The sequence below is a fragment of the Empidonax traillii genome, unplaced genomic scaffold (assembly GCF_003031625.1).
Source record: "Empidonax traillii isolate 1590-97213 ecotype Southwest subspecies unplaced genomic scaffold, ASM303162v1 scaffold115:size2055165, whole genome shotgun sequence".
NCBI classification, from domain to species: Eukaryota; Metazoa; Chordata; class Aves; order Passeriformes; family Tyrannidae; genus Empidonax; species Empidonax traillii.
The window spans coordinates 1,273,386-1,300,740 of NW_020955308.1; the positions used below are offsets into that span (position 1 = coordinate 1,273,386).

General features: G+C 35.0%; 1 protein-coding gene across 5 annotated transcripts in view; it reads left to right on the plus strand.

The window, feature by feature from the left end:
• The window catches only part of DACH1 (dachshund family transcription factor 1), a 358,226-nt gene that overhangs the window by 317,809 nt on the left and 13,062 nt on the right, over positions 1-27,355 (plus strand). For 3 of the 5 annotated variants that reach the window (XM_027882958.1, XM_027882959.1, XM_027882962.1), the window contains 2 exons: positions 3,108-3,251; positions 3,715-3,783. In XM_027882958.1, the coding sequence (XP_027738759.1) occupies positions 3,108-3,251; positions 3,715-3,783 (213 nt within the window). Of the gene's footprint in view, positions 1-3,107; positions 3,252-3,714; positions 3,784-7,615; positions 7,683-27,355 lie in introns of all 5 variants that reach the window. The other 2 variants (XM_027882963.1, XM_027882961.1) reach the window with 1 other exon arrangement.

Below are 27,355 nucleotides of genomic sequence, written 5' to 3' on the forward strand. Positions count from 1 at the left end.
GGGGAGGTTTAGGTTAGATGTTAGGAAGAAATTCTTTACAGAGAGGGTAATCAGGCATTGGAACGGCCTGCCCAGAGAGGTGGTGGATTCACCATCCCTGGAGGTTTTTAAGCAGAGATTGGATGTGGCCCTTAGTGCCATGCTATAGTAATTGGAGTTGGATCAGGGGTTGGACTTGATGATCTTGGAGGTCTTTTCCAACCCAATCTATTCTATGATTCTATGACATCAATTGTGCTGTGAAGACTTGTTTCTCTTCCCTTTAACTCCAGAGGGAATATAGTTGACTAAACTATACTAGACATATTTGTTTTAAGCAGCTAAAATTTAGCAAAATGAGTTTCATTCAAAGTTGTCAGAAAAGAGTATGGGATAGTCCCTTATTTTGCTCAGGGTACTGAAATAATTTGCAATTTCAGCATGATGCATTACCTGATTTTGTATATGTATCCCTCTAATGATGATATTACACTGGGAAAAGAGACCAAAGAGGAATGGATTTGAAGAGTTATTGGTGGTATGCAGCAAAATAGATATAATAAGGATGACTATCTCTGCCAGTGGATACTTCTGTACTAAAGAAAGCAAAGTGATGGATTATTCTTTGAAATTAACAAATCTATGTAAGAGAGAGAAAAAAAAATAAGGCCAGATTGTAATTATTGTGAGAATTTATTCTTCAATAAAAGGTAGAAAAATGGATAGGAACTTTTACATATTATTAGTTTTCCAGATAGCAAGTTTCTTAAAGAAAGTTTCACATGCCTTTATGGAAGCATGAACAAAATGGGAGAAGTGTACCGTATCTCTGAAGCAAAGAGATGCCATATGAAAATACTGAAATATGCTTAAAAGCTACAGCATAGGAACACAAGCCACTGTTTCACAAACAGGTCAAAACCCCTTAGGTGAATGGAATCTGCAGCATTAGGCAACATCTATCTATCTTTTGCTCATCATGTTAACAAAAATCAAATATCATTTTCTTTAGTGGCTGCATCTGAACATTTTTGCCTTTTTTTGAAACATTAAATTCACTGCTGCTACTGTATGTTCTATAGAGCTGCATATTTACTGTACTGTTTCCTTCCGTCTTTGTAAATATTCCAATTAGTGATTCCTAAGGCTGTAGGATGTGTCTCATCAACTGGTGAAAGTAGGATAATATCTCTTCTGTGAGCAGCTACACAGTAAGGGCTTGCTAATTCTGGCTCTGACTGCTGTAGTCACATCTACAATGTGTCAGCCATGATGACATTTTAATTCAGAAAGCAACATATGTTTCCTTCTCATTTATTGCAATCACTTTCAAAGTACTTATAATGAAAACATTAAAACCATGCAATGATTCAAAATGTATTTAGTTTAGTCTTTGTATAGATGCTAGATGTTCTTTGATGGTATAAGGTAATTAGCTTGTGAAGTAGTTGGTGTAGTACAAAATGAGAAAGAACTAAAATTCCAAAGTCTTGTATGTAAATTATGTAGTTATTCTAACTACAGGATATGTGCTTATGTTAATTTTGTGCCTGAACAGTTCTGTATAGCAACACAAAATATCCAAGATCAACCGAAAGGTGGTTCTTCTTAGCATATAAATTAAATAGTAATAAGACAGTCCCCTTTAAAAGTTTCATTATTTGCATTTTGTGAAATATACCACAGTCACAGTGTACTGTACATGGGGACTGTGAACTGGTGGAAGTTTATCTTTTCCAGCATTCATCCCTAGGCATGTGCCAGAGGTTACTTTGGAGTGAGATAGAAGGCTAGATAAATCTTGGCATGCAAACCTAGCATCACCTAGTATCTGGGTTTGGCAGGGATAATTCTTTTAATGCAGGTAATGAATTCTTTAGTGAATAGTTAAGTAGCTGATTTTTAGTTAGTGTCAAAATAACAGACTCTCCAGGAAAGGATTATCCAGGAAGATCTTAGGACAAATAAGCTTTTTACATGCACATCCATGAAAACCCTAAATGTACTATGTGAGAAGGTTTGGGGTGTGTTGGGCGAGATAATGCTATGCTCTACAACTTTACATGATTCCTTTAGAGTCTAACTTTTGGCTTTATGAAGTAGAAAAATTGGCTCACATTATCCTTTCTCATCAGGAACATAACCTGTGATACCTTCCTTTAGTTAGGGATCCTCAAGTCTTACTTTTGTGCTTTTAAGTCACTGGTAACAGAAAAGAAAGTGGTGATGAAGTTCCATCCTAACCTGCAATCATTTTCCTTAGACAGTTTGAACGGAGGAGATAAAAGGAAAACATTTTTTTTCTAAATTAGGGCTTTATATGCTTAATTTTAACATACTTATTCCCTTCCTAATATTTTCCCTCACATTTGACAAAGTACTTGACTGGGAGATCCAGCACTATGAAGGATTTGATGTGAGTTCTTCAAGGTTAACTGGCTGATGAGACAGGAGCTGACAGAAAGCAAGAAAGAGAAAAGCCAAAGATAAAAGGGAAATGTGGAAAAGAAATAAATACAGGGAAGAGACTGGGCAGTAAAAGGTCAGATGGCTAGCAGGAAGCACTGCTTGGAGGGGAGTTAGAACTCTCAGGGTTTTTCCCGAAGAAATGAGTATCATAGCAGGGTGGGGGCTGCCCAGGCATCCAAGCAGGCAGATCCCCCTCTTATGTGAGAGAAGCTGCAGGCAGGCAAGGACTCCATCACTGTGTGTGTATTAACTGTGTGCTATGGGAGATAGAAATGGTGGACTCAGTTCCAAAAAACTACCTCACCTTCAGAGGCAGAGGCTTATCTACGCCAGATGATTCAAAAAGGACATTTCATTGCTGGTACCAAGGTTTTCTGATTTTAACATTCATAGATTCTCAGCTGTTCATAAAAAAAGAAGAGCTACTGCTTGATTTTCAATCTTGTATAGAACAGTATCAATATCGTACAGAACAGTAGCTCTTAGAAGATCCCAGGGTGATTCCAGCAAATTTCAAGTAATTTAAATTGGTATTGTGTAATTAATCAGTTTATATGAACTATTGCAGTTGTAGAATTTCTCAAGACTCTTAGTAGGTAATCATGCAACCAAGTTTCAGATCCAAATCTGAGTACACTGATGTTATTTTCTTTTCCTAGCAATAATTCAGAAAAGACTAAAGAAGGAAAAGAAGGCAAAGAGGAAATTGCAGGAAGCACTTGAATTTGAGACTAAACGACGAGAGCAAGCAGAACAAACACTGAAACAGGCAACTTCAACAGATAGTCTCAGGGTCCTAAATGGTAAGAAGCCAGTTTTTGCCTTGGTGTCATTAACTTTCAATTTAAGTGCCAAAAGAATCTTGTTATATTGAAATTTATACCATGATAGGAGGGGGAAAAAAAATCCCTTTCTTTCCTTCATTCAAGTGATGCCTCTCTCTTTATTGCTTTGTTACTTTATATAGTATGTGCAAATAAACTCACTGGAGAGAATGTTCAAACTAGGACAATTTTATATTATTAGCTTGAGAAGTCAATTTTTTTTTTCTTCCTCTTTTTCTCCCCCCTTTATGCTTGAAAAATCTATTGCTCATTAATCTTCCTAGTCTAACAAAAAATTGTCCTGGCCTCCAGTCATTGTTCAGCATTAAAAAAACTGACAAAGGTTGATTGTATTGTAATTCAGCATTGGAGTAACAGGTTGTAAAAAGGGCTATAAGAATCAAATGAAATATATGTCAGTCTTACCTTTCTATGTTTCTAGACTCTCTGACCCCAGAGATAGAAGCTGACCGCAGCGGGGGCAGAACAGATGCTGAAAGGACAATACAAGGTACGAATTTGCAAAAGGCTATAAATCTAGATCTTGCTATATGAGTTTTTCCTCAGCTTTAGACTGCTATTCAAGCATGTAGCCTACCATCTGGGCCACATCAAAACAAGTTCAAGCAAGGTCAAGTTCATCTTGCTTGTTTATAAGAGAGAATACATTCTGTGCTGATAGATTTTCTTTAAATTAATAGGTCATTTCTGTTTATACAGAGCAATTAAAGAAGAGTAATTAATTTGAAGCAGTATTGGGTTGAATCTCAGACAAACTGAATGCAGTTTTTGTGAATATGTGCAGTTTGATTTAACAGTGTTTTTAAAGGTATATTTGAAACATCTTGAGCTTGTAACTGTACAAATGGCTAAACCTAATGGGTAACATTGAAGGCATGATGAGAATTTCATAGCTAATAGTCAGTGGCAGTTACTGAAAGGTGTGTTTCAATAAGCTACTCTGAGCATTAACAATAAATAAGCTGTTTATTCCCATCTTGGATTTTTCATTTACCACGTCCCATTATTTACATTTTAATAAAACAAATCTGCTGAGTAAATTTATACATAAAATACTAAAGAGAGCCATATTACTTCCCCCATGAATCTAAATGTATATAAATATTGCAAACATCAAGATATTAGTAAAGAGCAAATTTTAAAGATAGTGTTTATATTATAATGTCTATTCTTGTCAACAGACTACACAAATAGTAAACAATAAAAATAGAAATTGTTTTCAATTGTAAATGAAGACACATTTTTCACAGGCAAGCCTGAAATGATTAGCTCCAGTAATCACTCTCAATTGCCTTTATTTTGCATTTCGAAGTCAATCATCCTAACAGTATCATTTGACATCTTCTGTGTGTTATTTAATCACATTTTCTAACTTCTAAGGAGTTGTTACTGGTGTGCCACAAGGAGGCTGTAACAACAGAATAAAAAGTCAGGAAGCTTTTAATGAATTGAGCGTATAAACAAATACTAAAGAGGCAGTAAATTCCTATGAAAGACAAACACATGTATAGAAACAAAGACAAGCTATGTCTGCAAAGTCCATAACACAGAAGTTGGAATATGCCAGATTAAACGTTGCCTGGGAAGTGGGTACATGTTAAGAGGTTTGTTATTGCAGAATCCTGCCTTCCTTCCCATTAAATTTATACTTTATTGAAAGCACCATTTGACATAATTAATTTGGAAAGAATTCAGTCATTATGTCATTTTGTTATAATCCAGAGATTTCATTATTTTGTTTGATGCTAAGACAGACTTTTAATTTCTTGGGAGGCCATGCTGCTACACCAGTCACAGCAGTACTTGTTCTCATTGCAAATATTAACTACTTCATCTTCAGAGAATTCCTGCAAGGAAGTGAAGTTTGGAGTATTCCATTTTAATAGCTGGGAAATAGAGTCATAGACAGATTAAGATGTCATATTGCTTAACTTTCAAGTATGAAGGACCTATTTTTTCAGGATAATTTGCATTTTTGGCAAATGTATTCAGTGTAGTCAAAGCACTGTTCTGTTAATTTCAGTTTTGCTTATGGGCTGACATAACAAACTAGGTATTTATAATATGAGCCACACAATTTTGAAAGTATGTATTCTAAAGGACTTATCCCAAACTGCATAGGAACAGCACTTCAGCTTTGAACAATGATTATGCATTCTTTCCCAGCTGTCCTGTGTCTACTATTACTCATTTCATGTACTTCCATTTTTGCAATAAATGAAATCAAGGATTTACAGGAGACATTCTCAGAAAGGATGATTTTTCCCTGATTTGTATGTCCAACGTGGTATACCTTAAAAACAAAACTAAAATTCACAGATGATTGTTTAATTCAAAACTGGACCATGATGTATTCTAATTGTGATATTGAATCATATTGCAATGGCAACCTTAATTCTGACATTTCCCATCTCTACTTTGCGGTCTTAACATATAACTAAAACAGAGCATTTTAAAGAAAAAAGAAAGAAGAAAGAAATAGAATTATCATAGTTTAATATATTCAGCTTAAGAGTCTTACAATAATTCAGAACTTCTAGATCTACCACAATATGTAACCCTACAACATGAATGTAACTCTAGGAGCTTATTGTCATTGTAAATCAGCCATTAAATAGTCACAGGCTTCAGAAATAGTTTAAGAAACAGTTAATAGCAGGCAAGTCATGCCAAATGTCAGGACTCTTTGTGTTCACTTCCAGTATTGGAAGGAGGAATTCGTTTCACCATAAACTCCCTTTTCTCTGTGTCCCTTCCTATGTATCCGTATGTCTCTGTCCCCGTTCCTCTTAGTTTTTTGTCAGTTGCTAATCTCACTCTTTTCCTTGCTCTACATTACACTGTGCTTCTTTTTTCCTAACTTGACACTCTTCTAAACTCAGTTTCATGCCACCCTGATTATTTCTTTAATTACAAGCTCTTTCCCTCTCAGTGATCCCCAGCCCCCAGCTCTGTCTGACCCTTCTTGTTTCCTCCTCCTCTTGTCCAGTCATTTCAAGAGCTGCACTGACGTTCCCTGTTACCAGCCTTCCTGTTGCAAACCACATTTCTGTGTGTAGCCTCTGCTTCCCGTCTCCCTTTCAAGCTGACGTTCCCTATGCTTTCAGTACATTTCTTCTTGTGTATCTACCTGGATATCAGGGAGGGAAACACAGAGAGCTTTCTGTTCTTATTTCGGTATTTAGCATGGCAGTTGTTGGCAGGAGTGAGGAGAAAGAATTGCTGGGAAAGAACCGTTTCATTCCTGCAGCACTGGGATAAAGCATGCTCAGTACAGTTGGGCCCTTTAGCTGCAAAACTCTACAAAAACTTTCCAATGGATTTTGTTTGGAGCAACAAAGACCATGTTCTCACAATTATGCAAAATTTCAATTATGTCTGTACATTTTATCTGTAAATTATATTTTTATACTCTAGTATGCAGTATAGAAGAAATATTATTTACATATATGTAATACAATGCCATATGTATTATATTCCATAATAAATAATATAATACTGTCTCTTGCACCTTTCAGGTTCTGGGAAAAAAAATATTTACTAGGAAAATACTTATACCTTTTTTATTCCTCTCAAAAACATATTTGTGTCTCAAAGCTTGACTGGGGTAATAGTCTTTTTATCCACAATCACTTTTCAGTTTGCTGTATTGAGCATGCTATGCAGTTCTATAACTAAGCAAAGGTGGGAAAGCTGCAGTGCTCTGTAGAGAAGTCAAATAATTGAAATACAAAGAGTAATTCAAGCATTTAAGAAAATATTATGTGAGAAGTTCATAAGGAAAACGAAAGTTTTTGTCTACTATTTATTATAAATAAATTGATACTTGTCAACTTGAAGTTATATTTAATGTTGCTATTTTTAAGTATCGCTTTTGAGAGTAAGGAATAGGACTAATTTAAATGTAGAAGATAATTGCATTTGTCAATACGGGGGGTATGTTCTGTTCTATTTTTCATCGTGTAGCACTCATTTAGATTCACTTTTAGTTCATGTAAAGTCTTTTGTAAAATGGGAGCAATAATAAAAAGAAAATTGAATATGAGACTATAGAAAGAAGCCATATAGGATATTTTAGGGTTGGGTTTGAGTTTTTTAAATAGTGAGTAGATGACAGTTTGCTGAAATATCCATAAAATGTTAAGAAGTAATCATAATAAATAATTCAAATATGGGTCTCAGATATACTTACATATTTTTAAGAGGTACAAAAAAATACTAAGTTATTAGTAACTGGTGTAGACACTGGTTTTAAATGTTTTCTTTGCTTCTGTTTAAAATAATAATAAAGCGGATTATCCTCTTCTCCATACATATTGTAGGTTCACTAGATGCCTATGCCTAGCTCCCAATCCGGTTTCCCAAGACCCCCTCATCCCACACAAAAAGGTACCATAACAAAGATAATGTTTAATTTTTATATGCTGTTTTGTTACCGGGCCTCTTACTAAGCGCTAGAACAATGACATCAAGTGCCACTTTTACTCTCTTATTTCCTCTGGTCTTTTCCTTCCTCATCTGGTTACTTAGCATGTATTTGTCTACCTACATTATCGTTTTTTCTTTTCCTCTATAAAACCCATATTCCCAATTTTCTATTTCCCTCCAATTCCTGTACATTCATCTTCATTACATTTAAGCATCTCTCCCTTTACACGTTATCTAAGATCATCTAAAAATGTTCTAGTCCTGCACTGTCTTCCCCACTGACCATTCTTTTCTTGTGGTGTCCCTATCATGTCTTCCTTTTCCCAAATCACTCACAGATCGTTTTGTGCTTTTGTCCCAAAGCTATCCTGATAAGAACAGGAAGCTTAATCAAATTTTACCTCTCTCATACTGCTATTTTGTTTGTCTTTTCCATTTCTTTACTATTTATTAGCAATTGCTTCAGCTTGTATTTTTTCTACTTTCTTCCACTAATTTCCAACTTCTCCATGCCATCCTTCCAGCTGCTTCTGAAATCAGCTTCATCATTTTCTCCTAGATTTTATCATCTTGCTCATTCCCATGAATTCTGAGGCTTATTTTTTTTTCTCAGATGTCTGTTTGTGTTGAGAGAGACCCTTTGCATTTGGCCTGCCCTCAAAATTTTCCCATCCTGCTTCAGTCAGTTTTTTCCTTAACGATGCATACTCCTCCAAAACAAATTTTGTTGTCTTTTTCCATCAGTCAAAATTTCATACCTCAGTTCCTTATTCTGCTGCAAATATTATTTTTTCTTCTAACACATTATCAGACTTTCTCCAGCTATGTCTGCTATCTTTCTCTCCCTGGCCATTAGAAAAATGAACTTCTGCTTTCTAAGCCCTTTCCCACCGACTTCTTGCCTTTATTTTAGATCTCCACCTCTTCTGTAGGCTCATATTAACACTACAGTCAAGTACAATGCCAAGTGGCTTCAGACTGTGTTTTTCTGATGTAAGAAAAGGATCCACTCAGCGACCACACACACAATACTTTCCAGGGCAATCCAACCTTCTCAAGGCAGGACATAGAAATGTTGACAGATTCAGGAATAGAAAAATAAAGCTGCAACAACTCATCACACTGACTGCATAGTCCCATATGAGGTTCCTTGAAAGGCTTTTGAAGGCTGAAGAAGACTGAGAAAGAAAATACGATTTAACTTTACCCATACCAAGAACCTAGTGTGTGCATTTTGCTGCCTAAGTAGTAGGGGAAGACTGCCCCACAGCTGCACACTGCATTAATAAAAATTGCTTAGATACAGCTTCCGTCATTTGCCTGGAAACATAACCTAAATTGTTTTCTGCATTGATTTGAAACTTGTTTAATCTATTTTTCAACAAGCAAAATCTTGTGTAATAATCTTGGCAAATGATAGTACTTGATTCTTTCTTGCTATATTTGTGTTTGAAAGATAGCTATCTGAAGGACTTCCACATTGAAAAGGAACTTTTGGTGGTTCTGTGAAGCTTGTGCACACATTCCCATTTGTGATGTATAAATCTTGGACAAAAGTGTGTGGAAATATGTGACAATGTTTTTTATGAGGTCAAAAACTTTATTGGAAAAGGCCATTATCAAGTCTGGGAAGTCAAGCATTCCAAAATTAGGAAATGTTAGAATTAAGGTTGTCTTCTGCACCTTTGTTCAACTACCTTTGTGTATGTGTCATGATATAATCTTTAATTATATGATTAGATAATGTATTTTTCACAGTACCCTGTGTCTTTCAATGCAGGGGACAAGGATGTAGTTGCATAAATGGATGTCTATCCAATACTTTCTTCATCTTCAGTGCTCAGTGTGTGTTCTCATGCCTTGTGTAACACCTGCTTTATATATAATTCATCCATCATTAGACATCACACTTTGTAGAAGAGTTGTGAATGATTATCTCCATTTCTTTCATACATTAAGTCTTAATTTTGGTATTTCTTAACAGCTGAGTATTTTGCTTCACTAATGTCCTAGGTAACCATTTCCTAGGGTATTCTCCTTGATAGATAAACTACAAAGTCAGAAGTTTCATTGTGAGACAACATCTGAAAACCATGTGGAATTAAGTCTTTAGATTCACAGTGATAAAGCTAACCAATGAAGTGATAAACTGCAATATTATTATATTACAGTGAATACAATTATTAATTACAATTATTATATTATATATATCTTATTATGAGCAGTGTGTTCTGAGGAATGATGTTTTGCTATACTTGTTAGTATAAATAAAGGCAGTCTTGGGATACATTTCATGTTCTTGAGTACAGAATGTTACTTTCGTTTTTCTTGCAACCTGTATGACTTCTAACAGTGTCTCCATCAAGCTTTCTTATTCTTGGTTCTTCCTTATCTCTGGGCTTTGTATCAGTCCTAATATCAGTTTCCAAATTTTAGAATCTCTTTCTTGCCCCTTTTTTTCTCTCACGTTTCAATGCGAGTTTCTTTTTATATGCAGTCATAATTCCAGCCTCTAGTTTTGACTTCTTATGCCTAATATTCTTGTTAATCAAGATCCAGATGGCTCCAGATACTGACTCATAATGTCCTATCTGTATGCCTCATACCCAGTTACTCGTCAAGATTTCTCCCTCTAAGAGACCTCAGATGACTTTACTTGAATTTCATGCCCTATCTGTGCTCTGTCCCCCCTCTTTTCTTCTATTATCAGCCACTGGGTTCTGTTCTTGTCTATTAATACAAATCAGTCAGTCCCCCAACTTCAGTCTCAGTTACTGTCAGCCAGCTGTTTTTTACTACGTATTCTGTTTCACAGTGTCTTCAAGTGCCCTGGTTTCTGTGTATCTATCTGTGTGTTAAACCAGTCTCAGTCACTCCCCCTAGTCACATTTTCTGTCCATATCTCCAATTCTAATTGCATCAGACTTCTTGTCCTAATTTCTGTAAATCTTGAGTGTTTTTATGAGTTCATGTTTATAGACTTAGAGAAGATTACTGTTGGCTGCTAATCATAGATAGGATACATTTTTTCAGTGCAAGACTACTCTCAAATTAACTAATGATTTTTAAAAAATAGTTTTCAATATCCTCAAATGACAGGACATATATGTCTTTTCTGGAGACAGCAGTTCTCTTTGCAACACATTTAACTAAAATGTCTTTTCTTTAATCTTTTCTTCATTTATTTTGCTCATGATACTGACTTTGATGACCAGCATCAAGTCCATTTCCTTTATCCATTATCCTCCTGTAGATTCCCTTCAATAATTGCATCTTTCTCACTGAGCTTCTATCTCCTATCTTTGCATTTCTGTCTGTTCCCTTCCATGTTCCCCTTAATGAAAAGCAATTCCATTTGCACCTATATCTACCTGAAGATGACCTCATCCATCTATATAATGCCATGTAAACTGATTGCCTTATATTCTCCAAAGTATTAATTGATTAAACCCAAGAAAAGCACCTGATTCTTTATACATTTTACCAAGATTTTTCTTGCCTTTTTTACTCATTAAAACTCTTAGAACTGCTAAATATCTCTCTATATATATCAACTTGTAAATTCTCCATTTTTATTCAATTGAAACTTGCTCATAAGTTATCCCATTTTTATCACTGCTTAGTAAGTCCTGGGGATTTGTTGTTATTCATTTATTATTTGCATGGTACTTCTATCAGAAAGGTGCTTGAGCTTAGTATAGAGCTAAGATTCTCAAATGGATGTATTGGGTTGTTTGCAGAATGTAAATAAATTTTCTTTCACATATGACGTTCTTTCTTCTCTGTCGACCCATTTCAACACTGTTTTTGGCTTTCCCTGTACTGTTGTTTTCTCATTTTCCTTCACCTCCATCTCACCTCCCTCCCTGCAAAATAATACTTCTGAATATCCCAAATATTTTTTAATATGCAACTTCCTTGACCTGCAAGGCAATGTTTGTGTATGATCCAGAGCCATGTGGCTGCTGGTTGGCCAGGTGGCTGACTAGGAGGTACATGCATTCTGAGGGATCAGTGACAAGCCAGGAGATATGCATTTTCTGCTGGACATCTTGTTGCTGCCTCTTGGCAGCTGGGCAAATCAAACAGTACATGATGCTTCTCAGCAGCTGATGGGCCAAACAAATGGTTTTTCAAGCTGCAAGAGACCCACGGCCCACCTGTTGTGCGGGCCTGCTATAAAGGTTGAACATTTCAGCAGGGAAAAGAAGTCAGGAGCTGGAAACAAAGCTGTCAGAAGCCTGGAAGGCAAAGGGATTTTTTTTTTCTAGATATGTTGAATAACTGCCCAAGGAAACATCTGCTACTTAGCTAGGCTGTTTATGGAAACAAACAGATGACTATTCTAGACCTGTAGAAATATAAAAAGGTTCTGTGAAGCAGCAATGACAAAACATGGACTGACTTTCTTGGAGATGAGAATTTCTGTGATTTTTTAGGCCACTTAGCATGTTATTCCGTTAAGCCAGATTTAAAAAACAAAAATCAAAACCAAAGAACCTAATAATTTCCATTTGTCAACAAAGGTAATTTTTCAGCTTAGGAGTCAACTAACAGTATGGAGGTCTGCCTGTGTGATACACCATGTCTTGTGATAATGTGACTTTCAGCAATCTGACAGATAGATTTTGCATTTTTCTTTTTACCCGTCTGATTATCAGGTTTCTTACGTTTTCCATTCTTGAGGTTTCTAAAGGTCAGTAAGACAAATGGTTTCAGTCTCTACAGTTTTTTGCAGATATAAGACAAGACTGTCTCTGTAATATGACTGCTCTCCTTAGGGTTATTCTAGCATCTCTGGTAAGAGCAGTGATTGGAGCTACCAGAAATATGTGGAAAAGACAACAGAATGGAGCAAAGCCATTTTAGTGACCCACTGGGGAGTGATATCTGCTGTTTTGTTATTGATCCTTCTCTGCATGTCAGAATTTGTCAGACAAATTGATGTAGTGGTGAAAACGTATGCACATGCACTGTTCAGCTTTGGAAGCTGAAGGGTAGTGTGCTTTCTGCATTACTCTTTTGTCTTTCTTATGCTCAAAAAAAAATTTATCTTCAGACTGAGTAGTGGTCTTAGGGGGGAGAAACTGTTAGAAGTTTAGTGTCTAACCCTCCATGATATTTAGTGGAGCTGCTTTACTAACTCCCTTTGATCACCCGATTCTATTTTTTTTTTTTTTGTTCAGACAATATTTACTGGTTAAATACTGTTCCTATTTGCAGTAACACATAACACTTCATTTTCCTTCTGATTAGTGCCTTAAACTTCAGCTGCTTTTTGACTGCAATGTGTAACACCTTGTATTAATGTCAGGGTCATGCACTTATTATTCATGTGTACAGTGCTATGCACTTCAATGAAATTATATACATAATAATAAATAACAACATTAATCTGTGTGCACCACTTTGAATTTCATTACTGTTGCAGAAGATATATCTCTGAAAATAGGTTCTCTAATTTTTATACATTTTCGAAAGAGCTTGGCTTTCTCTCTGTACACTAATTTAAATATTTTATTTTATTTCTCCTAACAAGAAAAAGCCTTACTAGTTCTACCAGCTCACACATTTCAAAGACACTTCTTTTACTGATTTTTTGGCTTGGCAGACTATCCAATATAGTTCATGTTTTAAACCTGGATTATATAGAAGACATTTATAACATATCTTGCTAGTTTGTCTGTCTTCTACTGTTGAAATTGAAATACTCAATGAGGAAACAGATGTTAAAGATTTATTTTGCTTCATATTTCATTGACCATGGATAAATACTGAACTTGTCATACAGTGCATGGAAACCAAATAGCAATAAGTAGGTTCCCTATTCCTCTGCACTTTGGCAGGTTTTCAACCCAAGCTAATCAATTAAAGACAACATTGATTAACTTAAACAGAAGGTGGTATTGATTGCAGGCAGTAACCTATAAATAGACAATTGTTTCACTGTGTTCATAGGTCATTGTTAGCTACACCTTTAATCTTCAAGGTACATAATCCTGTTATTTACCACCCAAAAAGCAAAGGAAGGGCATAGAGTTAATATACAGTTATAGTTACATATATGTTGCAACATACTCTTACAGAGTCTTCTCATTCAACACTTATACTCTTACACAAAATTGTTCACATTTTATCTGAAGTTGCTATCTATTGCAATTTACGTCTCATTTTATAGCTGTATATATATATGAAGCTGCTGGAAATCAAATATGTTCCTGACTTTTCTACTGAGATAAATGATTAATCAATCAGACCTTCTTCCAACATGGTACTTTAGTTCACTTTTAAAGGAACTATGTGTAAAATTAATGACTAAGCATGAACAGAGTCAAGTGGGAAAATTCAGGACAATAAGAATATTAAAAAACCCCACATTGCACTCCAAAGAGGCTATTAAGGCTTTATATAGAATTGTTTCAGCTTTCATTTTTATTCACCCTACATGTTCATATTATTCAGAGAGGAAAGGATGAGATGGATGCATTCTTACCAAATAGACTTCTTGCTACCTAAGAAGGATGTGCACTACAAACCACCATTCTACATTTTTTTTTTCCCATAAGTACTCTGTTGCATTTGTCTTCTCCCTCAGAAGATAGCTGAAACCTGAAAAGGCAGGTAAAACACACATTTCTAGCATAGTCATAGAATCATGGAATCATAGAATAGACTGGGTTGGAAAAGACCTCCAAGATCATCAAGTCCAACCCCTGATCCAACTCCAATTACTATAGCATGGCACTCAGGGCCACATCCAATCTCTTTTTAAAAACCTCCAGGGATGGTGAATCCACTGGGCAGGCCGTTCCAATGCCTGATTACCCTCTCTGTAAAGAATTTCTTCCTAACATCTAACCTAAACCTCCCCTGGCAGAGCTTGAGCCCATGTCCCCTTGTCCTATTGTTGGTTGCCTGGGAGAAGAGACCAACCCCCACCTGGCTATAACCTCCCTTCAGGCATTGGCTAAAAAGCTTTTTCCCTTCCAGAGAAAGAACCAAAAAGCTTGATTTGTTTTTAAACCAGGATGAAAAATTGATTAAAAAACATCATTTCAGTGAAATGGTGCTTCTGTAGCCTGTCATGAAAAAGATATAAATAAAGTGTATTTCTGGTTCATTCACAGCTGAACTATAACCTCAAGCTTGGTTGAGGAGCTAGATCTGCTGGCTTTAAGCTGTTTATCAGTGTTTGCTTCTCGAGTGTGTAGAGAGCTATCCCTTTTTCTCTTTCTTTTTGTTCCTCTGAGCCAAATTTATTATGTCTTAGGCAAGTGCTGGAAAGCAGCATCATGTCATGCTAAGATATGTCATAAAGAAGACTGTTTCTTGGCATTTTTAAACTTCTATAAAGATTAAACATTTCTGATGTTTGTTTATCATACCCATGTAAAGGAATTTTGTCTGTCAATGTTAGTGTTCCATTTTTCTATTAAATCATGAAGACATCACCATCAACAGATGTCAAAATATTTAATGGTTTGAGGTTTTTCTAATAGATGCACTTCCCTTGTGACTTGTTGTGTGAAGCATTAGGGAGACAACTCTTACACCAAAATAATAATTTTCAGTTCTACTAAAACTACTGTGCCTTGGAGAACTACTAATGAAAACTAGTGGCAGGTGAGTTACTTTATCCATTTAGCACTCATAGGAGGAAATCTACTGTAGACGGGGAAATCCACGTCTCCTTCCTGAAAGGTGTTACAGCTTGGGTAGGTAAAAAGAAGCATCAAATCCAGATTAAATTTCAAATCTTGAATTTCAAGTTCAGTCAGACTTCAACCATTAAATATGTACTGTGGCCATCCTGTTCACTGGCCCTTTTTGACTATCAGCAACCACCTGCATCAACAAAGAGAAAATTTCTAAGCAAGCCACATGAGCTAATCGACCAAGTAAGGTCATAGTCAATTTCCCATCTCTTCCCTGCATGTCAGAAGCTCTGAAACGAGGTCTTTAGAGGGAAGTTAAGATATTCTAACATTAATTCTTACACTTTTTAAAAAGTGATTTGGTTGTTCACAAGTAGATGAACAGTGCCATCTGAGATGCTCTAGTGCATCTGAGACATCTGCCTGGCGTTAATCATGCCTCCAGAAGATGCAGGCCTTTCTGGAGCAGCAGCTGGAAGCTGTGCAGGATATGGAAGGCTGACTCACATTATACCACATGTTGAATCAATCCATTTTTGCTCATTTAGAACACATTTGAACATGCTACATTCTGTACTTGAGTTATATTAAATGGAAATCTATATCTTATTATATATATTGAATAAAAGTGTATTTATTGCTATATTAATTCTAAAGGGAAGGTCTATGCCACTATTCTACCATTTTTACTAACAGACATTCATGAGGCAATTTCTCTAGATCTTGTTCTCCTTTTATCTGTGGACTACCTTGTATTTTACATTGCATTTGACTGAGATAGGAAAAAGTAAGATATGGAGGAAAAAGTAGTTTTCTTTTATTTGTGTTTTTTTAATTATTTTTAAAGAAACCCAAACCCCCTGACTTTCAAAAAGATCTAATAATATTTACCATGTGTGACTCAGTAGCAGCCCTTGGGCCAAATAGAGATATGGTCCTGGATATGCCAGCCGAGAACTTTGTTAATATGTCTTAGCATATTCTAGTACTTTCTCTGTTTTTTGAAACATCTTTACTTCTATCTGTACGCTCTATATTAAAATCTTTTCTTAGCTACCTCTCATTTTTTGAGTTAAATAATTCAATTTTGCCATGAAGCTTGCAAGAGTAATCATATAAAGAAATAGCTAAAGAAGCAAATCTGGTCTTTTGCAGACATTCAACAGAATTTATTTATTAAGACTATGTAATTATTTTCAATTGTCAGTATAAATATTTACATCAAAACAGAAAACAAAATCAGGCATCAAGTTGAAGGAAAGCGTGTTTGTGCATAATAGGTCTGAGAAGCTGTTTAAGGACAGATTATTCATGAGAAAGCACTAATTTTGTAAATCTACAAAAATTAGCTGGTCCAAAATTAGTTTCTTAAACTGTGGTTATTTATTTTCAGAGGATACTTAATCTATTATAATGTATCTGCATGGATGTAAGTTTTAGTAAATAGATATTTATTTATTTATTTATTTATGTTACTGATTCCAGTTTGCAGCCCTGTGGTCTTTCTCAGATCAATTGTTTTGAACTGTTCCAGGAATAACTGGAAAGCTAGTAGAAATGTTATTGTAATATCTGAACAACTTTCTAATCTTTAATAGGTCTAATCTTCACATCAGGAAATACTCCTGAGATGCAGAACAAAGCAATTATCTTTAGATCATAGAGGGGCTATGGACATTGATCATGGATATATTGGAAATCTTTGGTAGATCAGAGACTGAACCTAAATCTTTTAAGAGCTAAAATTTTTATTCTGCCCTTTGTGTTTTGCCCTCCCTTTTATATGTTCCACCATGCTTTCTCATTGAACAGACATATGGAAAACTAGATGGAATTTACCAACTTGAATATTGGTGATAGGATTTATGTACCCAAAATCCATGCTAACAGAATACATGTAGCACATCATCTGTGCTTGCTCTGCACTTGCTCAAACTGATGGCAGACCTCTGTGAATATCAGGGTAATGACAAAGTGCACCTGGTCTGAGTCTTCTCAAGTCTTTAGATGATGCTGCTTAGCATTATTTGATTAATACTTGATTTGATATGATTACCCCTCATGTACTAAGTTGACCCTATGTGTTCAGCTTTTGTAAAAAAGACCTGACATAAACTCTGGATTCTGACACTGCTATATAAATACACCCAGTTTGGTTAAAGACTTTGCATTAAGACATTTCAAAGGTTTGAAGCTACAGTAATAGTGAATGGATTATTTAATTTATGTAGGTTCTACCAGCTTCCTAACACCAAAGTTCCACTGAATTTTTTTTTCTTCAGCCTCCTGCTGTACACATAGGCTCAACACCTCCTATACTTTCTTACTCATAGAAGTGAAGATACACCAGTATGCCCTTTCTGTTCTTCAGGAGCTGAAAGCATGCATGCATTACTACACACTGTTCCTTCAATGTTTCAGTCAAAAAACACAAAGAAGATGTAATGTTTGATTAAACCTGATCCATCAAGTGCACATCTGACCCCAAGTACGCTATGGCAACGACAATATTTTATATGAAAGAGCATTCAAAGTGTTTTTAAGAGGTGAATCGATCTCATGCCAGCAATGAGGCTATAGCGATAGCATTCATTAAATCTTTTGATATGATCGTCCCTAATTACATCCCCTACAGTTGAATGGAAATTACTGTCCCATTCATGACCAAGTAAACAAAAATTATTAAAGAGATACAGCCAAGTGATGTCATTTCCCTTAAAACTTCACACAAATACTATTTGAGGTGATATGATGACTGTGAGATGTTTGTGACTGGGCTGGTAAATGACTTCAGTTTATGTGGGAAGGTATATGGGTCCGTAAGGCTTTATTCTGATCACACTATAGATTCAGGTATCATTCCTGATCTCAGGTCTTGCTGTCAGACTCACCTACAAATCTAGACTTCAGACCAGAAGGACTGTAGTGAGTTTGTCTTCTAAACATTGCATGAGGATCTTCTTAACTGTGCAGAACAATAGGGAAAAGACCTGTGAGGATGTTTATTTGAAAACATCGCTCCAAGTTGAAGCATTTTGATGAGGAGTAACGCACAAGGTGAAGGGTAAGGCAAAAACTTTCTAGTACTGTGTACCTACTTGTTAAAAGGGAAAAGCTACTGAAGGAATTAAAAAGAGTGACAATTCAAAGAAGCAGACTAGGAAAATATTTTTGCCATACAAATTTGTTTATACAACTGAGACAGAAACTTTAGTATGTAAGATATGAGGACAAACAACATTTGAATATATAGCTAGAAAGAGGGATAGGAAAATAAAGGTCAGGGACTTTTTGTGAGAATAAATTTAGACACAGTTGTAATGAAGAGTCAGAAGTTACAAACAAACAGGATACCTTGATTTTGAACTTTACTGACAGACAAGTTTAAAAGAGTAGTTCATAGTGATTAAGAGAAATAGTAGTGGGGAAGATGAGGAAGAATCTGAAGAGGTGAATGAATGATTAACAGTTCTGTTTTCTCAAACTAAAATTGTCAGAGTAGCGACACATTCACACAGAGGATCAAAAAAGCAGACTGAGGTTTTATGTCAGACAGAAGGGAACAGACCTGGAGTACAAAGGGCTGTGTCATTTGTCAACTTAGATATGATGACTAAATTTAAGTTTGTAGATTAGACTACTCAGATATGAAATATGGAGAGAGAGACAATGGGAAGAAAATAGCAGACCTAAGAAATTAAAATGGAAAGTTGGAAGAAGACAAAAATGTCAAACTGAGAAAGAAGTTAGCCATGTGGAGGGAGAATAAGAAGATTCTTACAAACGGAGAACAATATTTGAATACCAAACACCTTTTAGGAAAGGCTAGTCTAGAAAAATCTAGCAGGTAGGCTATTAGGTGCTAGTTCTAATATTTGTTTAGAAAGAAATCTTTAAAGACAGACACATTTAATAAAAGTTTACAAAAAAGAGCTAGCAATGGAACCAATGGTCAAAGAAGAAGGTACTTCCCAGCATTTTGCAAGGATTATGGTCATTCATCCATGTATTTGACTGACACATTCTTAGCAAATTAGCATTCTTAGCAAATTATAGACACATTCTTAGCAAATTATATACGTATTTTAAAGAATAACTATTCAAAGAATAGGAAGGTTTCATAGATTTTAACTTTTCCCTCTTATCAATAATGTCACTAAAGACAAGATTCTTTTTATAGTGAATTATTACAGTGTGAGTTCTAGAAATTTTTGGGGGTAATTTTGCTAAACCTCTGTGGCAATTGCTAGATCAGGATTTTGTTAATTGTAGTAATCAACTGTCAAAAAAATGTCAAGGCATGGCCACATTTTCTCTCTCCTTGTTGCATTTAAAGAGAAAAATCTCAGTTTCTGTCAGATGCTATAGATTTGCCATCTAATTGAAATAAGAAATAAATTAAATCAAGTTCTTGCACTTTAATGTCTGTTTCCAGATAAAAGGTATGTACACAGCAAAACTTTCAAAGGGAGGTGCCTTAACTGAAACTTGGTAAGCAGCTGGAAGGTGTATGACCTGCAGGGGGGGGAAAAGTTTAATATTTTAAGGGGGCTGCGTAATCTTCCATTACCTTTAATTCTGCAAGAAAGTAAGAAATAAAGAATGTAAGCGAGCAGATGTTCATAACAGCCTTCTAGTTTTGTGAAGAGTGCCAGCTATGATTTTCACTGCTTGTAGAAAACCTGTTTTGTATTCGTGTAAATGTAAAGGAGATCAACTGAAAATCCACCTCTCTATCCTTTGTCAAATGCATGTATGTATATTCACATTAAGGAAAAAGAAAATTATGTTACCAGCTTTGAAAAGGATGTCGTAAACTCTTTTGCTAAAGCAATCTTTTACTATAGTAGCTTAAGCTGAGAATAAACACATTATATCTTGTGTATTACATATAATAAAATATGATTTAAATGAACAATATTGAAATAAAGGTTTCAATTTGGGAACTTGAATGTTGTGAAAAACCTAGTCAGTTATATATTTATACCTTCATCTTGTCACAGGAAGAAGCCTAGGGATCCCTCATGCTTTATGCCAGTGCAATAGGTTTTAGATAACAGAATCAGGTCCATAGTTTGATTTCTTTAAAACCTACAATAAAAATTAAAAATAAATACTTCCACCATACAAACTACAAAAGTGAAAAAAATGCTGTATCTTGCATTTTCCTACCTCCTGTGGCTAGGGACAGAATGCAGACATGCCACAATAATGTTTTTTATTTCTACTGTTCAAACCATATTAATGAGAACATCATTTTGGAGAACTAATTATTTCTATTTGTCTTGTGTCACACTTTCTAATTCCCCTATATTAGCACAGCCAAAGCAAATTAATTGCTTTTCCAGCAGTTGAACCTTGTCCAAGAATGAGCTCACATTCCCTTCCAGTTTTGCAGTTTCTAGGAGTGCATTGTGTCAAAAATTTCTCTTGATACTAAACATAGCCCAGAGAATATCTTTACAGATTTCTGTTGCTGCTCACTTGATGAAATTTATAAGTTTAAGTGACCCACTAGGAAAGATAAAGTTCTTAGCTGCAAGATTATACATCAAAACAGTTAAAGTGAAATTAAAATTAAATGAATGAATCTCACTGAAGCAAAAAAAGCAGTAATTAATGGTTCCCTTAATTGTCTTCATAAAATATTTGCATGGGTCTAATTTGCATAATTTGCATGTATTAATTAATCTTTCAAAGGAATTTTGTGCTGAGAGAAGCCAAAAAATCTCTTTGTTTTATTTAACATCTAATGAAATATTTATCTTCGTTAATGAACTTCTCATCTTCATTAAAATAAAAATTGCACAAGTTTGTATGTTTTAAATGTTTTTATAATTGAAGTATACAAAAAAATCTCTTCAGACCTACTGTATCTGAAAAACAAATACATTATTGCACATTCTGTGTCATTTTGACTACAGCAACATTTAAAATTGGAGAAACGCTATTCACTCTACCAAAAGTTTTCAAGGGCTTTTAAATTATTTCAATTTCATCTAAATTGATGATAATTACTTTTTTAAATGTTACAAGTAGGGATGACAAGGTAAACATTTTGGTATTTTATTATTGTCAACCTGTGAGACATAACATCTTTTATAGAACAATATGCATATTAAAAGAAACTAGCATCATAGGTTGGAATTAACATATTGGTGCAGTTTGTACATGATGTGAGATTTTTGTCCTCTAGAAGACTAACAGCTGAGAAAAAACCCCACCAGTTTGTGACTTAGTGCCTGACATTTAATGATTGAACCTGGAGTAAGACTGATGACAGTAACAGTTGCAAAGGACAGTAGTGGCAGAGGACCTAGTTAAATGACAGGTTGCAGTAATCAGCAACTTTGAGACTATCCAAAATGCCTAGACATCCAGAAAGAGAATAAGCAGTGCAAAAAAAAATCAATATTGAAGTTTTGTGCAAAATTTGAATACAGAAGAGCGAGGAGATTAAAAGAAATTAGGTACTTTGCAGAGAGTTATTTCTGTAAAAAGAATAGGTGTAAGAGGACGATGATTAGGTGTTTTGGGACAAAGGTGAAGACTATTACTTAAAAAGGGGACCACCTAGAATCTCAGGGTAATCTGTCATCTACTTAATATTTCTGGAAATAGTGCCTATGGACAAAGAAGAGCAAAGTATTTTTAAAAAAGAATAGCATTGATATGGAATGTTAACACTATGCTTAGTCAGACTGGTGAAATGGAGTTTCATTTTCTTCGAGGATGAGTATAATATTATTGGAATAAGGAAAGTTTACTTGAAATAAAAAATGATTCGGGATTTAGAATGCAAGAAATTATATTTGCACAGTGAAACAGCACGATGGGATTTTTAGTAATTTTCAATATGCCTACATTTGCCTAAATCCTTGAACAAGAAGTTTATAAACATATTAATGGGTTTGCATTCATTTTAGACATGCAGTATCTTAGGAAGCCAGCTCTGCAGAGACTGAAAAGTAGCTCTTTAAGAGTGCTTTAAGATACAGCACTCATTGTATAAAGAATTTAAGAAATGGGATGTTTAAGCTATCAAGATTTTATACAGTCATATGTTCTTTACTACATTATCCTATAATTTGTTCAGCTGATAAGATATAGTGAGACTTTGCTGATACCAAAATGGCAGTATAGATATTGTTCAGTGTTATGAAGGTGTGGAATAGCTGCTGAGGCAATGTAATTATCTATAAAATACCCAAACAATATCAGTGGGAGGGATATGTTCCACTTCACACATTTGTGGGGTAGATGTCTTTATCTGAGCTATTTGGCTGGACTCCTATTAAAGTCAATGAGGAGTAATAGACACATCTTTCCCTTTGAAGAAAATGAATCATAACTTCCAAGTTTCTTCATTGATTATAAAGGGAGTCTACAAAACCATCTCAAACACAACTATCTACAGTGCAGGTCTCTGAAGTTAATGTGATGAATCTCATCTGTTGTGTATTTTCCTTTTCGCTTGCCTCAGAATTCCAGCATCACTTGTGACAGTAAACACGCTACGAGCAGCTGCATTTCAGTCACTTCTTGTAACTACTGGTGTTGGAAATGAGTAATTGTGCATCATTTCTGGAAAAATATCCAAGCCTGGCAATTCCTTTTCTATTTCATATAATTCTGTACAGTTCTGAAAGTTGTATAAAGCATGACCCTCAAATATAGAAAAGAGAACTTGAATTCTGCATTAGTACTGAAACTTTGCAGCATTTATTTCAACTGACTGCTACTGCGAGATGAAACAAATCTAAAGAAGCATTCTAAAAATTCTGAAATAAGAACAAAATCAGACATAAATTGAGAAGAAGAGGTAGATCAAGTATCACAGAACTCTAGAAGGGAAAATAGTATCATATTACTGATACAGTTGCAATTTATTACTGTAGCTGCATTACTATGTCATTACTACAAACATTACTACAAACAAATTTGGTAAACTCAGTCACATTCCAGAAAAGCTGAATTCAGTTCTGGTTGTTTGGTTGTAGGGTTTTTTGTTGGCTTTTTTTTTTTTTTTTTTTTTTTTTTTTTTTTTTTTTTTTTTTTTTTTTTTTTTTTTTTTTTTTTTTAGTGTTATTTTGGTGTGGGTGTGTTTCCCATACAATAAATCCATTTCATAGCAGGAAGTGTAGTTATAGTCCAATATAGTCTAATAGCAAAGGATTGATCTAGCATGTGTCAAAGTCACAGGAAATATATGCTAAGGAGTCACTGCCTTTGCTCATTTTACATTTTTCAGCTAAGAATCAAGTGGGTAATACCAATTTCACAATTAAGATGATAGCATTTTTTGGGTTTGTTTATATGCTTTAGGTCTGATGTTTTGCTCTTGAATGATGTGGCAAAGGAATGGCTCATTTTGCACACTTCAGTGCATTTTAACCAATGCCTTAAGCCAAAACCAAATTTTTATGCATAAAGAAAGAAATAATATTTACTGATTTCTTGATGGCAGCACCGAAGCTTTGGTATCTCACAAGGGTGTTGTGAAACTTAATTAATATTTGTAAAGTATTCTGGATCTTGGATGAAAGGCACAGTAGAAGTTCAGTTATGTTATTAACTTCTGCTTTTATATTTTCTTTGGTGATGGATCAGAGTCCCAGGCATTCAAAAGTGGCAAAGAGAGGTGATGCAAGATACAGCAATTTACAACTATTATCAACTCATTATAGTTAGTTTCAAATCTTGTAAAGGAGAATAGAAGGGAAAATATTTTATGGGATTTAGCAAACTAATACTTGATAGCCTAAATTTTGTGTAAAGGTAGCTTGCCTGAATTTTCATATGTGAAAATTTAATAGCCTGACTTACCTCAACTATTCTGTGTTAGATCAAAAGTGGTGTATTAATGAATGACAGAATTGCGGTGCAGTAGGGGACAGTCCCTGTTTTACAATCTTAAACTAACTGAGTCGTCAGAAATGCTGTTAAAGAGAATGAGAGTTCAGCATTCATTTAAAATATTCAAGAGGCAGGCAAGCAGTTAGACTTGAAATGTAAATAAAATTTGGTGAGATTTTATCAGGCAGGCAGCCCTTTGTGCAGTGTTAAGAGTTAAGAAGAGAATCATCTTCCCAAAATATCACTCCATCTTAATCATTCTGTTTTGTCAGTTGAAGCAGTTAAAAAAAAAAAAAAAAAAAAAAAAAAGGGAAAAAAAGGATACACTTACCATCAATAAAGCTATATTAACTATTGGAGGATCTGATGTTTTAATATAAAAGTGGCCAAAGATTTTAGATTTGTCCTTTTTCTCTTTGGTAATAAAATGAAAAAAAAAGGTGGTTTTGCATCCTTCAGAAACAGGAAATATTTATAATACTTTATTTTAAGATAAACAAATTTTTAATATGTGTCTAATATTCATATAAGTTAATCATTGTAAATCAGAAAAGCAAGCAATTACTATGCCAAATCTCTACTGTAATTCTAAAAATAGTGTTTTCTATCAGTGGTTATTTTTGTATTGATATGATTAATAATAACATAAAACAATTCAGCCTTCATTTAACCCATCTCTATTAGTATCTCAAGTTCCTATGAAAGAAAAAAAGCTAAGAAAAGTAAGTATTAAGGAAGTGAAACTAAAATTAACACATTTGGAAGGAATACTTAGAGCGCATCACTTTCTAAGCTAAAATGTGCTGTCAGCACAGATCTATATTAAGTATTCTTCCAGTGAACTGCCAGCTGGTTTGTAAAGAGGAAAATCTATTCTATAGAATAGACTGGTAGCTCTAAAAAGATGTCTTTAGCTTTTGCTCATTGTAGGGTCCTGTAACACCTGAAGGACATCGTGAGAGACAGCAGCATATATAATGATAATTTAATGTCATTTTGTTTTTCCTAGTTGAGAAACACAAAGTGTGTATCAGTAAAGCTAAAAATTTTTTTTCTATTATATTCTTGTCAGCCTTATTTTTTAAAAGTGATCCAACCTCTAATAGCTTAGGAAAAGCAGCAATAGCATAATAGCGTGTTTTGTCGTGGATGTTAGAAAGGATGGATCACAACGTGCTACAGCTGGCCTTGCGAACAAAGTGTTAAGAAGTCAGGACCAAAAAATTTACAGTGCTGGTTTATGTGCATGAAATTAGAATACAGGTTGTTGAAAATATACAATACTGTATTAGATAATTCAAGTTTTGACTTGTTTATTTTGTCTCTGTGTTGATTCTGCAGATTTTGCCTGTGACAAACTGTCGGTGCAACCCTTGCATTAAAAGACATGTATTTTTCATGATATTGTTTCGTGCTGCAATATGCTGGCTTCAACTCCTTTCAAGTAATCAAGCTATATTGAATACAAACATAAAATAAAAAGCAGCAATAATTTGCTCTCATTTTTAGTTTTATGTTTTGACTCAAAGGTATACACTCTAAGCCATTGATGAATTGAACATAAAATACTGCAGTTGGATCAGACTCTTTGTCTTCACTGGAAATACTGGAAGCATCATAAAAATGGTATCACTAACTGGAGGATCAGTTCCATTTTCAACCTTGCCATCAAATTTGTTATGACAATCACAGTCACTATCGCTGCAGTTACTATGCCATCCTATGCAATCTGGTTCCCAATGCTAAAATATTGAAAGGCTAAAACACTATTAAAACGTACAAATATCAGTTCTACTCCAGTTCCAAATGGGCAATAGTTCCAGAGTTTGATCTTAAACATTTAGTGCATAGAAGAATCCTCATTTTATAAGGTTTCTCGGGGTTTTTTTTTCATATTCTTGCAAAACCTTTGACTTTCATAGATTTTCCAGCTAAAATTAACATTATAGCCAAGTCTATATTACCAGGCCAGATATTCAATAAGTATATTCAGGATATACTCAGTTCTTGCCTCTCTTTCTACTAAAATCTACCAAATTCTACTTAGTACTAGATGGGCTTTAAAATCTGCATTTGCAGGCTTTCATATCACAAATATAATCCTAAAGACCATTTAAATACATCCATCCTCTTAGAAGACTATGCCAGAGCTGAGTTCCTACAATAAAGCTAGTTTGTGTCTCCTACTATTATTTAAGATATATACAAGGAATAATCAGTTGCTTTTTTATGATAAGGAAATCAATTAATTTTATTTTCGTATTGTCGACTCAATTTTATATATTATACTAGTAGCCTGTTCTGAAATTATTCCCACACTAAGCTCACCTTGAGTATGGGTAACCAGCGTCTTAAACACTGTTCCGAGGGATGTCCTGCAAGTGACTTGTACTATGCCATTAATGTGTTGCTGTTGAAAAGTAACAGTGTAAATGGAAAGCTGAGGCAGAGGACAAGGTCTGGGGGTGGAGGATGCGGGGCAAGAAGAGTAAAAGCAACCAGGAAATAACATTTTTCATTTCCTCTGGCTTGAGAAAATCAGACTTTGAGGCAAGAAAATTTCGCACTTCAGATATTTTGCACAGGTCATTGCTTCTGACTCCAAGGTAGTCACTTGATCCCAAAGTCACTGGGTAAGACTGCTCTGTGGTTTAATTTAGTTTGCCATTTTCTTTCCTCCTGCTTACTATTTGATGATGGACTGTGGTGTTAAGTTCTCTCTGGGAAAGCATGCTGCTTCCATATGGTCTGGGATTTCTGCAGTGGGGTGCATCCAGGACACAGTCTGTCATGACATGCTGTTTTTTCTGAGGAATCTCTGTTGGCAAAGACACTACAGTGGTGCCAAATTTAAACCACCTGGCTCTAAGGGTAATTGAGTTTTTCCTGAGAGGATAGAACGATCATTTTGAAGTACCTGTCTGAAATTATGTTACCACTGCGAGGGAATGGGGAAGGTTGGCTTGTCACTGCAGTACTGCAATACATCTATAAAGATGTGTTCAGGATGGAAGTTTACAGTCAGTTAGGGGAACTGGTATGAATTATGAATTGAAAAACAACCTACCTGGGCCAGCATTAGCACTTGTCACAGAAGCAGAGTTTCATTTTAATCTCAAATGC